This window comes from Oncorhynchus nerka, linkage group LG24 (assembly GCF_034236695.1).
Source record: "Oncorhynchus nerka isolate Pitt River linkage group LG24, Oner_Uvic_2.0, whole genome shotgun sequence".
NCBI lineage: Eukaryota > Metazoa > Chordata > Actinopteri > Salmoniformes > Salmonidae > Oncorhynchus > Oncorhynchus nerka.
The window spans coordinates 49,873,833-49,887,887 of NC_088419.1; the positions used below are offsets into that span (position 1 = coordinate 49,873,833).

General features: G+C 43.5%; 2 protein-coding genes across 2 annotated transcripts; both read right to left on the minus strand.

The window, feature by feature from the left end:
* Nucleotides 1–3,295: 3,295 nt before the first annotated feature.
* LOC115108715 (platelet glycoprotein V-like) lies at nucleotides 3,296–8,212 on the minus strand. The gene is given in 3 exon segments (XM_029633336.2): nucleotides 3,296–6,046; nucleotides 6,049–6,459; nucleotides 8,072–8,212. Coding segments are annotated over 2 exon segments (1,989 nt in total). The 5' UTR covers nucleotides 6,455–6,459; nucleotides 8,072–8,212; the 3' UTR covers nucleotides 3,296–4,463.
* A 1,025-nt stretch (nucleotides 8,213–9,237) lies between these two features.
* LOC135564392 (urotensin-2B-like) lies at nucleotides 9,238–14,055 on the minus strand. The gene is made up of 5 exons (XM_065009437.1): nucleotides 11,253–14,055; nucleotides 10,758–10,862; nucleotides 10,577–10,614; nucleotides 10,116–10,209; nucleotides 9,238–9,959 (listed from the first exon to the last, which is right to left on the minus strand). Exons 1-5 carry the CDS (start codon nucleotides 11,350–11,352, stop codon nucleotides 9,934–9,936), a joined length of 363 nt encoding a protein of 120 aa, XP_064865509.1. The 5' UTR covers nucleotides 11,353–14,055; the 3' UTR covers nucleotides 9,238–9,933.

Consider the following 14,055-nt stretch of genomic DNA (forward strand, 5'->3'; position numbering starts at 1 on the left):
TCTAAATCCAGGGAAATATGGTATTATATTTCAGATTCCTGGACAAAAATACAGGCAACGACTACTAATACAAAACTTCAGCCCAGGGCTCAATGCGATACACCAATCATCCATTATGCTAATGTTTTTGAATTCAGTCTTTAAATTCAGAAGATGGTACATGGAAGGTTGTTCAGATGTATTGAATCACAGTACAGTTGAGTTTAACGATATGATTGACAGTTGACAGGTCAGATGGCATTAGTCTGTGATCCTTGTCTTGATTCCTTTGGTTAGGTATGGCCAGCCTGTTGGTAACGTAGTACGTATGTTTCTCTACAGGCAAATAATAATAACAAGCAATAATGATGGTGCATGAATGCATAATGAAGTTATTAACTAATATAATATTCATAAATTGCTATACAAATATACAATTATTAAACATCAATAGCAAAATGCATATACATTAACAAAGCTTTGTAAACATAGCAACAACAGAACAATATGAATGTCAAAAGTGGGATGCAGTAACATGTGGCGAGGCAGGCCAACGCTAGAGCAGGCTAAATTGGCATTGGCTATTTAGTGTAACATATAGCATGTGGTGCAGGCATCAAACAATATATAAAAGCTAGTAGGCAAGCCAAACAAAAGAAATACCTGGCAAGACAAAAAAACAGGCCTTCATTTGCATAAACACATCTGCACGACGTGTCAGTTAACTACCATGTGGCATTAAGAAAACGAAACCAACGAATCAAAACGTCTGTTTGACTTGAACTATAAGTGTACAGCAACCGTTAGCAGCCGAAATGTTACTCAAAACAAACGCCCTTGTTTAGCCAGCAGATCCGACCCGCTTGCTGACAGCTGTATAAGAGTCAGACAGACTTCCTGTGTAGATTAAGACAATGCGGAGCCGGCGTGATATTGCTCGGAAAACGTACCTCAATCCAGGCATGAGAAGTGCCTTGTGCTGCTAATTGTCCCATTATCCCAACTGTTACGCGTAGAAGATTTAACGAATGCTAGTTTTTCCAGAAAACAGTCCTTTTCATCCTAAAATTAGGCAGCAGAAGCAACAGCAGCCATTTAGGAATGGCCGTGTCAACAAATCAGCTCCTTTGTTGTTCAATGCGACATGCCATTCCACAATGGCTGCTGTGGCTACTGCTAGCTAGCATGAGGATAAAAACAACAGTTTTCAATCTTTTCGGTGTAACAGTTGGGATAAGAGGACAATTCTGAATGCAACACATTTCTCATCCCTGAATTGAGGTGCGTTTTCCGAGCCATATCTCGCGCCAGCTCCGGGGTGCCTTAATCTACACAGGAAGCCTGTCTGACCCTAGTGCAGCTATAAGTAGTGATGGGAAACCGAGGCTTTCTTAAGGCTTCGGCACCAAATTGTGCCGATAAACTGTTAATTACGTAGAGCTTTATTATGTTCCCAATGCACATTAGTGACCTCTGCTGGTCAGCAATAAATAGCAGGGTGTGATTATCAGAGATATTTTTTTCACCCATTGTTTTCATTATAGCATCGTGGCACAGCTGTATGTCTTTGGCTTTAGTTGCCTAATCCGTTGGCATACTAGGTTCACATCTTACATCATGCTTGACTATTTTGAAAAACTGAATCTATGGCATTATTTAGGATGCGTAAGACAGAAGCTTATACTATATAAAACAAGTTTGAGCAACAGTGCAGAAAGAATAGTTTTCTAAATAGTGTGCCTTCAACAGGATTCGACCCGAACCCTCACGTCCATGACTGTTACATAGTTCCCTCGCCTATCTGCTAAGCTACCGGCTAGGTGAAACTTTTTGTACAAAATCCTAACTGTATTTGTATGTACGGTGTCCAGTAGAGGTCAGTGTTTGAAATCAGTTTGGAATCGTAAAAGGCACCGGAACAACGGCGTGATCAGTGGGATCTTGCGTTTTGCAACACACGGTTTGAAAAAGCACGTGATCAAACAAAGCTTTAGAGGTCATTGATGACGTACGGCTGATAAAGTCATACACGCATCGGCAGACATCTTCGAGGTTAGCTGCTTTGCGATTTCGACGCATACCTTGGAGCGCCGGTATCAAACGTAACATCACTAGCTGTAAGCAAGTGGATCAGATCTGCTGGCTAGTTCTTGTTGAGTGAATTCCTTTTCTGTTTCTTTCTTCAGTGTAATAACGTTTTGTACTCACATTGTCATTGACGCATACTTTCTTGGATTATTTTGGAGTGTTTCACCTCAGCGTTTGTTGTGCTCTTTCCTGTATGAGTTCGTGAAGGACCTGAATAAAGGGGAGGTGCCCGCATACTTGCCTGTTTTTATACTTGACCATAGAGTTTGCTTAGAGGGCACACCAGACACAAATGCCCTCTCTCCACCTCCATGCCCCAGACTGGAGCAATTCTAAACAGTAAAGAAGCACAATGTCTGAAGTTCAAATTTTGCCTTTAATCTAAACATTCTGATATGGGGGCCCAAGTTCTTCACACGGTACGTGGCTGTGTGGTTGAGTGGGTAAAATTAACTATTTAATCAGTCTCCTGTTACTAATCTTTCTAAACAAAGCACAGAAAAAATAAAGATAAGTTGATTTAACATGGACTTTAACATTTTGTTGAGTTAAGTCCATATTTTATTGAGTCCATGTTAAGTGTATCGCAAGTCTGAATCAGGCCCGATGTGCTCAGTATAAGAAGGGTGGTTCAGCACAACAGTTTAGTCCTGAAGACTGACTGAGTGGACTAAGATAATGTTTTGACAACATAAAGAGTTGTCATTTTGATTTGTAACATCATTCTAATCTCACAATGGGTCTGGCAACAGTAGCCTATAATTAGTGCCCTTGTCTACCCTAGGAAAAGTATTAAATTCCCATAATTATCTTAATTTTTAAAACTCAAATAAAATCATCCCAATCAATATTTACGATATAAACCATTTTCATTTCAAAACCATTTGATTGTATGACAGACAGTCTGCCAAAACATGCTTTTTGTGTTCAGATGCTGCTTTTACATGCACTGAAACACCAGAAATGGTTTTCACAAGACTATCTTAACACCAACCTTCAAACTGAAGAACCACTTTCTTGAATCTCCCATTCTGTTTTCAAATACATTCACCGTACTATAACACTGGCATTGGGTTTACATTCAAACACCCTCCAAACACCAGATCTCAGCTTAGATGAACTGCTTTTCATGGTTCCACTACACAATGACGATGCTTTGAGTCTTTCTATCTTAACAGCGTAGTTCTCAAATAGCCTACATGAGAATGATCTGCCAACACAAGAGTAATGGGATAAAACAAATGATTTATAGGCAACTTTGTACATGGTGATACATGAATACCAATGCCTTAAACAGTGTTTCATGTGGATGCTTGTTTGTGTTTTGGAAGGAACATTGCAATGAACATTTCCCAACGAAAAATGTCTTACTACACTATGATATTGACAAATGGTGTACTTGAGCTTCCCATTTTTTAGGACTGAGATAGGAGCCTCATCGTATCTGTCCGTCGTGTCCCGTGAGTCAAAAGAAAAGCATCGGCTCACCTACAATACATGAAGCTCATGTCCCCTTGTCTGCTTTTTTTCAATGTGTTTAATACATTTAAATGACTACAATTGGTCTTGTGATTTGTGGGGGTCATCCAAAAGTCCCCTAATATTCATCATTCACACCTGTCGGCCTACCAAGATGTCTCTGAGCAGTTAAATAGTAAGATATCAGTACCTCACTTATGTGTGTGTGTGCGTGCGTGTGTAAAATATACAGGCATATTAGGATCACTCATAGCTGCTAGTGGGAAAGACAGGAATAAGATCATTTTATGACATCAGGACATTTCTATTCATGCGGTTCGGCTTTCTTTCCCCAGCTGCAGAAACAGTATGACCTCTATCTAACTAATAAGCCATGACAACGTTATTTTCCACTGGTTAGATGTTGCCAATCGTTGTATCGCTGAAAGAATGCGTACTGTCACCATATGGCCATTAATTGACTGGAAAACTCTTAGGAGTAAGACAAGGTTGCTTAGCTTGTCCTCCAGAGGTGAATTTTACCCACAGCTTAGTGAACATATGGTTCACCCAATAGAATTGAGAAATTGTTCGCTCGGTCCGCGTAGTCATCATCCGTTATTTTCACAATAATAATAAAAAAAGAGCTAGCCTAACTCCATAACGGTCTGGCTCTTTGGACCAATGTTGTGAGAGGATCATTCTTTGTCCCTGTTGTTTAAAGCTCCTACCACTGGGAGGAGACGAGATATGCCTAATGAATAAATTCTCAGTTACACTCTTCTAATGCTAACGAACTTCAAATAATGCAGACAGCGTTGGCTTGTGCTTTACATTGACAGGTTTCCCAAGGTCTTGTTCCGCTATTCTTTAGAAAACTCTTTCACCACAATGATACTCTCGACACATACTGTACTGCATCTTCGCATTTGGTGAAGCTACAGTTTATCTTGGTCTTTCTGCTTCCTCTCTGATATGATGGCGTGTTTCCTGTTTGTGAGTATTGCTCCTAGGTCTTCCGTGGCCTGGTGGAGACGGTACATCCCGTACATGGCAGCCAGAATCAGGGCCACGCCTGTGGCCACTAGAAGGATGTGGAGAGCCATGAGGAAACCAACGTAAGCCCCATTGGGTGGCAGCGTCCACAGGTAAACCCAGCCCTTTAGGCGGTTGTTGTGCACAAACTCGAGCCCGTTCTCAAACACCAGCCTGTCGTGGAAGGGCGGGGATAGGACATGGACAGGGAGCGATTCGGTGCCCATAGGCTTGAATATATAGTCGTCGTCAAGAATGTCGAGAACGTCGGCGGTCGGTGTGGCAGTTGTTGTGCGCCTAGTCCCAGGTGTGGTGAACCGGACACTCTCAGTAGGATTTTCTGTTTGTTGGGTTGATGGAGCCTCGGGTGCAGTAGTTGTGGCTGTGAAGTCTACCACCTCTTGCTCCTCAAGAGCTGTAGTGGAAACGGCATGGCTGAGTTCAACCGAAGAGCGGGTGGAGCGGCTGCTCGAGGGTGTGGTAAGGTCACACTTAAACTCTTCGTCGAGTAGGGAACCAAGTGGGCGGAGAAGTAGAGGGTACGGATTACGACATATCACATCCGTCCGATCACTAACCACGCCTTCATTAAGCTTTATCCAACTTGCAATGTCTCTGATGCCACACCTGCAGTCCCATGGGTTGCCACTCAGAGTAACAACCCTTAAACCCCCTGCAGTAGAGAAGACCTCCCCCGGAAGGGTCCGCAGCTGGTTGTTCTTCAGCTCGATGCTGGCCAAACTGGGGTTGCCCTTAAATATGTCCTCAGAAAGGGAGCGAAGCTTGTTATCATTCAGGAGCAGAGTGTTCATATTGGCCAGCTTGGAGAAGATATCTGGATGTAGATCCTGGATGTCATTGGACTTGAGAGAAAGCTTCTGGAGGTTGGGCAGGCAGCAAAAAAGGTCAGGGGGCAGCTCCCTCAGCTTGTTGTTGAGGTGCAGGGAGAGCCTCTCCATCCCGCTCATGTTGGCAAACAGGCTCCAGGGCACGGTGCTGAGGTTGGTGTCATACAGGTAGAATTCCTTCATCCTGGGCATTTGGCCCATCAACTTATCAGGCAGTGACAGCAGAGGGTTTTTGTAGATAGTGAGCTTGGTGAGTTTGGGAAGGTGGTAGAAGCTTTCATTCGGGACACCCTGGAGAAGGTTGGAGGACATGGTGAGTGTCATGAGGTTGCCTAGGGCCCAGAACACCTCGGGGGGGATGTATGCGATCTGGTTGTTGTGCAGTTTGAGCTCCAGGAGGTTGGCCAGCTCGTCGAAGGCACCCACCTCCAGCCGCTCTAGCTTGTTGTTGTAGAGCATGAGGAACTGCAACCGCGTCAATGAGTGGAACAAGGTGGGGGGCAGCTGCTGCAGGGAGTTTCTCCCCAGGTTGAGATAGCGCAGGCTACTCAGTCCGTGGAAAACATTGGGGGCGAGGTGAGCGATGGCGTTGTTACTGACGTCCAGTTCGTGCAGGTTGGCCAGACCCTCGAACAACACGGGGCGATGGACTCCAGACGATTGTCATCCAGATGCAGCTGCTCCAGGCTGACCAAGGGGCTGAACACCCGGGAAGGGAGGCTGGAGAGGGCGTTGGATGACAGCTTGATGGAGAGGAGCTGCGGGGCCACATGGAAGGCCTCAGGGTGGATGGTGTCCAGGGGGCTGTGGCTGATGCCTAAACGCAGCATAAGGGGCAACATGGCCAGACTCTGTTCGTTCAGAACCTTCATGTTTGTGCCATTCAGCTGAAGTAGGTACATGTTGGTGGGCATGCCTTTGGGCACGTCCCTGATGTTGCCCACACATTTGACGGCCCCCTCTAGGTTGCACATGCAGCTGTTAGGGCAGACCATGCTGTCGGTGTGCAAAGGCTGGACCAGGAGAAAGAGTAATACGCTCCACATGGTGCCTATTGAAGGGAGAAATGTGTTAATATCAAAATCTGCTGATCATCAATATTAGGCTAGTACTGTATATGACAAGTTGCTAGATTAAAGGTGAAGCTCAGTATTTTCCAACTTCTTGTTAGATGGTTCCTCACCTTGAAAGTAGTCAATGGGCAAGAATAGTCAAGAAAAGTTTTTTGGGGTTTAAAGGCCATATTACCTTTAAGTAACATCAAACCAAATATTGAGCAGTTTTGAGTTGATTTGGCCATTTAAAAAAAAAAAAATATTTAAACTTGGTTGCCCTGTTAGTGGTACGTTGGTCAGCTGTATAAAAAAAATACGGGAAATATGTTCTGTGAAAAAAAATCTAAAATTTACTTCAGTTTGACCGGTTGTGAGGAAATAGAAAGCTGTGAAAAACGACCCAACATTTTTCTGATAAGATTTCAGTTTGGCTTGGATGCATATTTTATGTGGTTGAAATACTATCAGTTTTTATGATGCTGATAAAGATACCATCAGTAGAGGTGCTATCTGACTGCCCATTCACATTCTCTCAAGATGCTGAAAGAAAGAAATCCTTTTTTTCTCCACTCCTATTCCCCAGTCACAATTTAGCCTACATTTGGTGTATAATTTTACTGCAAGAAGTGCTTAATTCTTCAGGAGTTAACATTATGGCTATGTGAGAGGTGTTGTGGAAAATATTGAGTCAAATATTTGCACAGATACTGGAACCTGTAGATTGAGTTAGACTTTATTACAAAGTAACAGAGCCGAGCAATTCCATGGAACAGCTGAGTTCTCTTATCACAGAGCCCTGCCTTTATAGTATTCCGTCTTTGCATAATGTATAGAATCCCCTCCCTCTATATGAAAATAACTTCCCTTGGCCTTTCTCCACCATTATCTTTTCGTCTCAGTTCTTGCTTGTTAGCGCCCGCATCTGACGCTGTCTAGGTTATAATGGTGGAGGGGCCCTGGTCATATATGTCCCATTCCTTATATAGCCATTCTGTCTCAGCACTTCAAAGTGGACAGTCTAAGATACTGCTGATAATGGAAATGTAATCATAGTCATGAGTTTTGCTCCCACAGAGGTTATAGATTTCAGTTTCAATTCAACCCGTCTGAACAGTAGGCTACAGTTCTCTTGGCGTGACATCTTGTGACTGTCGAATTCCTATAGCTCCTCACAATCATCCTCTTTAACCATTTCACCAATTCTTTCCCAAACATTACTTGTCAGGCCTTCCCTTCTCTTGATCTTCAACTCTCAATTTCGCAGCTTTTCTCTTATTGAATTAAACTCGACATTGTCCTTTTTTTTGTTGCCTGTTCCCAAAAGCATTTGGCGATTGGCGTGTAAGCTAATTTGCGCCTGTCCAGTTAGACCCTGAAGTTTAGGCTTACGCACTAATGCCAGATAGCCCAAAACAATTCAATAAAGTACTCAATGTAACCTATAAATATAAACTACACAAGAATGATACGTTTATGTACTTCAGGTATTTAAAAAAATAGCAATTACTTAACCAAACAAATAATCAATATACAGTACTAGAGTTTCTGTACTTTATAATAAACAGAAAAGGAATGTAGTAGTAGACTGATGCAAGGAATTCTGCCTACCTTTTAAACGAGACGCACCACAGCAGACTTGCTCTTGTTGTGTTGCTCTTGGTCCTTATATGCCTGGTAATTGAGAGACTTGATAGGATGCGTCTCCATTTCCGTATAATTTATCTTAGCAGGATGCGCAGACCATACGCAAGCGCTTGTTCCGGTCAACAGGCCGCTGAACACGGGGAGATAAGACCCACATTACAATATATCCGTTATAGACTGGATGGTTGCCAATGCTGCTATTCCCCGTAACATTCTTATGTAGTAGGTTTAAAAGGTTTTCTCTGTTCTATTTTGGTGTGCTTGCGTGCATTTGTGTATGGTTGCGAGCTTAGCTGTTTGTCTGCGTTTGTTTTGATTAGGCCACGAGTGACGAATAATTCACCCTATCCTGTTGTAGTCAGATCTACAATTCTACCGCTTCAGGTAGGTCAGTGGTGCTTCATAGCCACACGTTTCTCTCCAATGTTCCATTGTGGTTTTCTGACAGGGTAAATGATTGCACAGGCTTACTGGTTTCTCAGACATCCCTCCACTCCCATCTATCTCTCTGTAGGATTCAGAGAGCCCTATCATTGGTGCAACTCCCGATGTTCAGACCGAGCCAATGACTCGGCTCCCAGATGCACCACCACAGTGACAATGAGAGAAAGAGAGGCAGAGACCATGGCAGAAAAATAAAGTCATAGACAGAGCAATAATTCTCAGCCGAGCCAAAATTGTAGAACTGTACATTTTTTCTGCACTGGCTCCAACGGGCTCAAATGAAGATCCTACATCTGTAGACATAGGTATGGATGCAAGGACTGACCATGATATCAAAATGATAGTTTTAACCATGTTTTGAGGCGATACAGGTACCCCCCCAAAAAAACGTACTTATAAGGTGTGTGCACCTCAATGGACTTTCTCGCTCTCATACTGGACACGATTGTTGCCAGATCTTGTCTTTGCGACTGAGTTGTAAAGGTGTTTCATTCAGGCAAAAGATATAGCCTGAAGATAGCCAAACATTTCCAAAACAGCCCTGGTCCTTACATTTCAAAATGTTGTCATTTAGCAGACGCTCTTATCCAGAGTGACTTACAATTCAGGGGTTGATCTAACCATTTATTTCTCTATTCCTGGAGTGACATAATCACAGGTAGCCGAGACACAAGCTAGCATGATAATATATAGTTTATTAAATGAAGGAAACGGTAACACATTCATCAAAGCAATACTGATATTTCATCAAAGCAATACTGATACTTGACAATGGAAAGTACATGAATTGCGTCACTGCACCCATTTGCCACTAGAGGAAGACAAAGTCAACATGTTGAGAAGAGGACAGTTACTCTGGGTGTGGAAACATGGACCAAGTCCTTTGTCAGCAGACGATGTTAGGCTGTGACAACAATACCTTCCACTCTTAGAGAAATGCTGATAACTCCTTGTCATCTCAAAAGTTGGAGTCCTGTAGAGAAGCATCTGAAACGTTACATCCAGTACTGAACTGGCGATCAAGTCATTTCGGTCGTTTGAGGTAATTATGCACTACAAGGTAATTATGCAAAACAACACAAATAAAATGTCACTTATGCCCAACCTGATTCAGACCCAACCGTCATTGAACCTATTATAAACACCTGTAGACGCCCGATATTGCGACATCAGCGCAGAGGTTACAGCACAGTGATGAGTACATTATAGTATTGGCATATTAGTTACGCTACAACATTCAAACACTTGGTAATGGGTGAGTTGTGTTGTTGTCTGTGAGTGTGTTGAGTCTTTGGGGCGTTAGGGCAATGCAGCGGGACTCAGAGGCTCCTCTCTAAGTAGGACAGTACTGCACGTACAGTACTGCGCTCCTGGAAGTACTGTCATACACAGTACTTCCAGAAACAGGCTGTGGACACAGAGAAAACACTGTTCAGTCGCTTGCTCGATTTCAAGGAGGAATAATCATTTTGTTTGTAAAATGAAGACCACTGTAGGAAATTAAATGTGTTAGGACTGTGGAAAAATCAGTGCCGTCGCCGACAGTCGGCGATACGAAACGTACGCTCAACCCTTTTCCGCAGTATGGACCTGTCCTCCACTAGTGTGTTTGAGGAGAGCTCCCTTTCCAGCTCCAAGTCCTCCTTCAAAGCCTCTATCTGTAAAGGTAGAGAACACAGTGGTTACAGACGGTCAAAGGAACCCTGTGTCGGTCTTTATGGGAGGTGCCTGCTCTCAGGTAAGGTCATCACTCTCCAAGGCCATGAGAGATTATGCTGCTAGAGCTCTCATTTGAACTCCGTCAGACAATAGGCAGATCTGCTCGACGTAAAGGCTAAAGGGGGAATTTTCCACAGAATGTGCACAGTGTCTCGCTCAAGGAGAACTATGTTTACCCGTTCATCTCATAAACCCTGCTTAAAAGCATTGCCGTCTTCTCAGCTGGATGAAATGTATGACTGCACAGGACGCAGCAAGTGCTTAAACTGTTGCACTCCGTGTGTACAAAACACTTGAATGACCTACCTCCTTCAGCTCCGCTAGCTTGTTGGCAAACTCTAAACCTGCAGAGGAGAAAGAAATGTGTTGGCACAAACGGCAAACCTGAGAAACAGTCCATGTAATATTATATATACACATCCTTGTATTTTTTACATTGACAAACACTATATTAGTGTGTGTGTGTGATATACTGTAAAAACCTTACCTAAAGCGTCATTTCTTTCAATAGGTTCTAAGCTTCTATGTAGCAACAACGCTAGAATCTTGTTCTGGGCGTCTGTGTCTCCTCTTTGGGGATATACATGGTTTTCTGAATATGTGGGGGAAAAACGGCAGTACATCTGATTTTACTGCAAACAACTTCAAAAGCACCTAGTGTACATACAAATATAATTACACAATATCCCCTTTAAACTGAGCCACATTCACAGTGCAGTATTAACAGTATTGTTAGACGAACACAATTGAATTGCCAAGCAAACACTAAATGACTTTGCCGTAGAACACCAACAAAATAATTATCCGTATGCTTTTATTATTGCATGCTCACATTATAACAACTGACAATGCATGCAAAACAGCTGGGAATTAACCCATTAGTTGCAACCAGCGTCCTCAGACCGCCTACATCTTCAGGTCGTCTATGCCTCAAATAGGCCAGCAGCTAGCACACATTCATTCACCAAACCAGCAGACTCACCAGGGTTGAAGATGCTTCTTCCCTCCACACTGACTACCCCTTGTAGAAGCAGAAAAGCTAGCAGTCCCAGCCAGTAGTTCACAGAGACAAAACTGTCCATGTCAGCGAAGCAGCTGTCCCAAAGAAGTGCTTACCGTAGTGTCAACTCGTTCTCAACCTGCCCCAGCAAATCCACTGCCTTTGGTCCATCCCAGCTATACTTTTATCCTGTCAGATGTGGGAGGAGGGCCCCCCCCAGTGCACTCAATCAATAGGTAGTCACCATGGCTTTCGTCAATGGACCACCGTCCTTTGCAAGAGGGGCCATGTAGTGGCTGACAGAAATATGACGATCTGGATCCGTGGCCAGCGGCCCTTCATCAACACGACAGATACAAAGCCAGCAGAGTGAGAAAGTTGTCTATCACCTGTTATTTACGGGATGTTCTTGGCACTTAGTCCTTTTCTTTTACATGAATTACTTCCTTAAGAATAATAGAGGGAGAATCTTGGACGGGGAGAAGTGAATTGATTCTGTCCCTATAAAGTGCACCATGCCCAGAGATGAGCTCTTCAATCTTGGCTCCAGGTCTGAGCATCGGCACCAATGTGGGGCTGATTGAACATCCATCACAGAGGTCAAACCACGTGACCCCGGCTGTTGTAGCCAGAAATCACGGCTCACAACTCTGTCAGTATAATGGCTGCTGTGTTTATGTACGGCAGTTTTAGTTAAATGAAGTGCCTGGCACCCATTTTGATTGGCCTGTTTCTGTCATAAAGCTTCTTGAGTGCTGTTTTCATTGACACCTTTGTCTTCCTCTGAGGAAGTCTAGTTGTGCCTCTCATCCCAAATAAACATCACATATCCTTATAATACGGATTTCGGGGCTTAAGGATTTAGAGAACCTGGTTGAGTGAGTCACAGTGAATTAACCTTGTAACATCAGGGATATATTGCATCTTGTGAAACAGTCCGGTCCTCTTGTGGAAAATATAGTCAATAACTTGATGGATCTCCAGGCATGACTCACATTGCAGAGCAAAACGTTCCTAGACACTGTCTGTACCTCTGGCTGTATGATGTACTTTTGGAATCATTCAATAAAATGAAGTTCTATAATAGTGTTAACTGTCAAAGCAGATGGTGTTATGTCCTGACAGATTGCTCTGATGAAAGCCATATCTGATATCCTTGAAGTAGAGCATCTGTAGGGAATCATTTGTTTCCTTCTATTGTGATAAGAAGTAATTTGGCAATCCATTTTTTTAACTCAAATACAATTTTATATTGTTTGTCACATGCGCCACATGTGTGAACTTTACCATAGACTTTACCTCCCTTTCCCACGAATGCAGAGTAAAAAGGAAGAAAAGATTAGCAAAGAAATAATTGATTAATAAAATAACAATAACGAGGCTATATACAAGAGTACCGGTACTGAGTCAATGTGCAAGTGTACGAGGTAGTTGAGGTAATATGTACATGTAGGTAGGGGTAAAAGTGACTAGACAATCAGGATACATAACAAACAGAGTAGCAGCAGCGTATGGGTGGCATCAATTAGCTTAAATTCTCAGAGTCAATAATATTTCTGAAAAAAATGTTGCAGGAATGCTAATCTTATCTGTTTCTAACAGCAGAAACGATTTCAGAACAATCTGAGATGGTGGGTGTAGAAATCCTCTTTCTTGGGCTTTCAATATGTTAAGACTGTCAAGGCTCAGGGGAAGACCCAGATGCAGACAGTTTCGAAGTAACAAAAGTGTATTACTCAAACAGGGGGGCAGGCAAACGACAGGTCAAGGGCAGGCAGAGGTCAGTAGTCCAGAGCGGAGTCCGAAAGCTACAGGACGGCAGGCAGGCTCAAGGTCAGGGCAGGCATAGGTCAGTAATCCAGGGTGTTATGGCAAGGTACAGAACGACAGTTAGGCTCAGGGTCAGGGCAGGCAGAATGGTCAAAACCGGGAAAGCTAGAAAACGGGAACTAGAGACAGACAGGAGCACGGGAAGAAACACTGGTAGGCTTGATGAAACAAAACGAACTGGCAACAGACAAACAGAGAACACAGGTACAAGTGTATAAGAACACAGGTATAAATCAATAAAAAAAAGTGGTCAGATGAAGCAGATGCTAAGCTACTGGACTGTTTTGCTAGCACTGACTGGAATATGTTCCGGGATTCCTCCGATGGCATTGAGGAGTACACCACATCAGTCATCGGCTTCATCAATAAGTGCATCGATGACGTTGTCCCCACAGTGACCGTACGTACATACCCCAACCAGAAGCCATGGATTACAGGCAACATCCACACTGAGCTAAAGGCTAGAGCTGCCCCTTTCAAGGAGCGGGACTCTAACCCGGAAGCTTATAAGAAATATCTAAATGCCCTCCGAAGAACTATCAAACAGGCAAAGCTTAAATACAGGACTAAGATCGAATCGTACTACACCGGCTCTGACGCTCATCGGATGTGGCAGGGCTTGCAAACCATTACAGACTATAAGGGGAAGCACAGCCGAGAGCTGCCAAGTGACACAAGCCTACCAGATGAGCTAAACTACTTCTATGCTCGCTTTGAGGTAAATTCACAAGGCCGCAGGGCCAGACGGATTACCAGGATGTGTACTGCGAGCATGCGCTGACCAACTGGCAAATGTCTTCACTGACGCTTTCAACCTCTCCCTGTCCGAGTCTGTAAGCAGACCAACAAGTTTTAAGCAGACCCCATAGTCCCTGTGTCCAAGAACACTAAGGTAACCTGCCTAAATGTCTACAGACCCGTAGCACTCACGTCTGTAGCCATGAAGTGCTTTGAA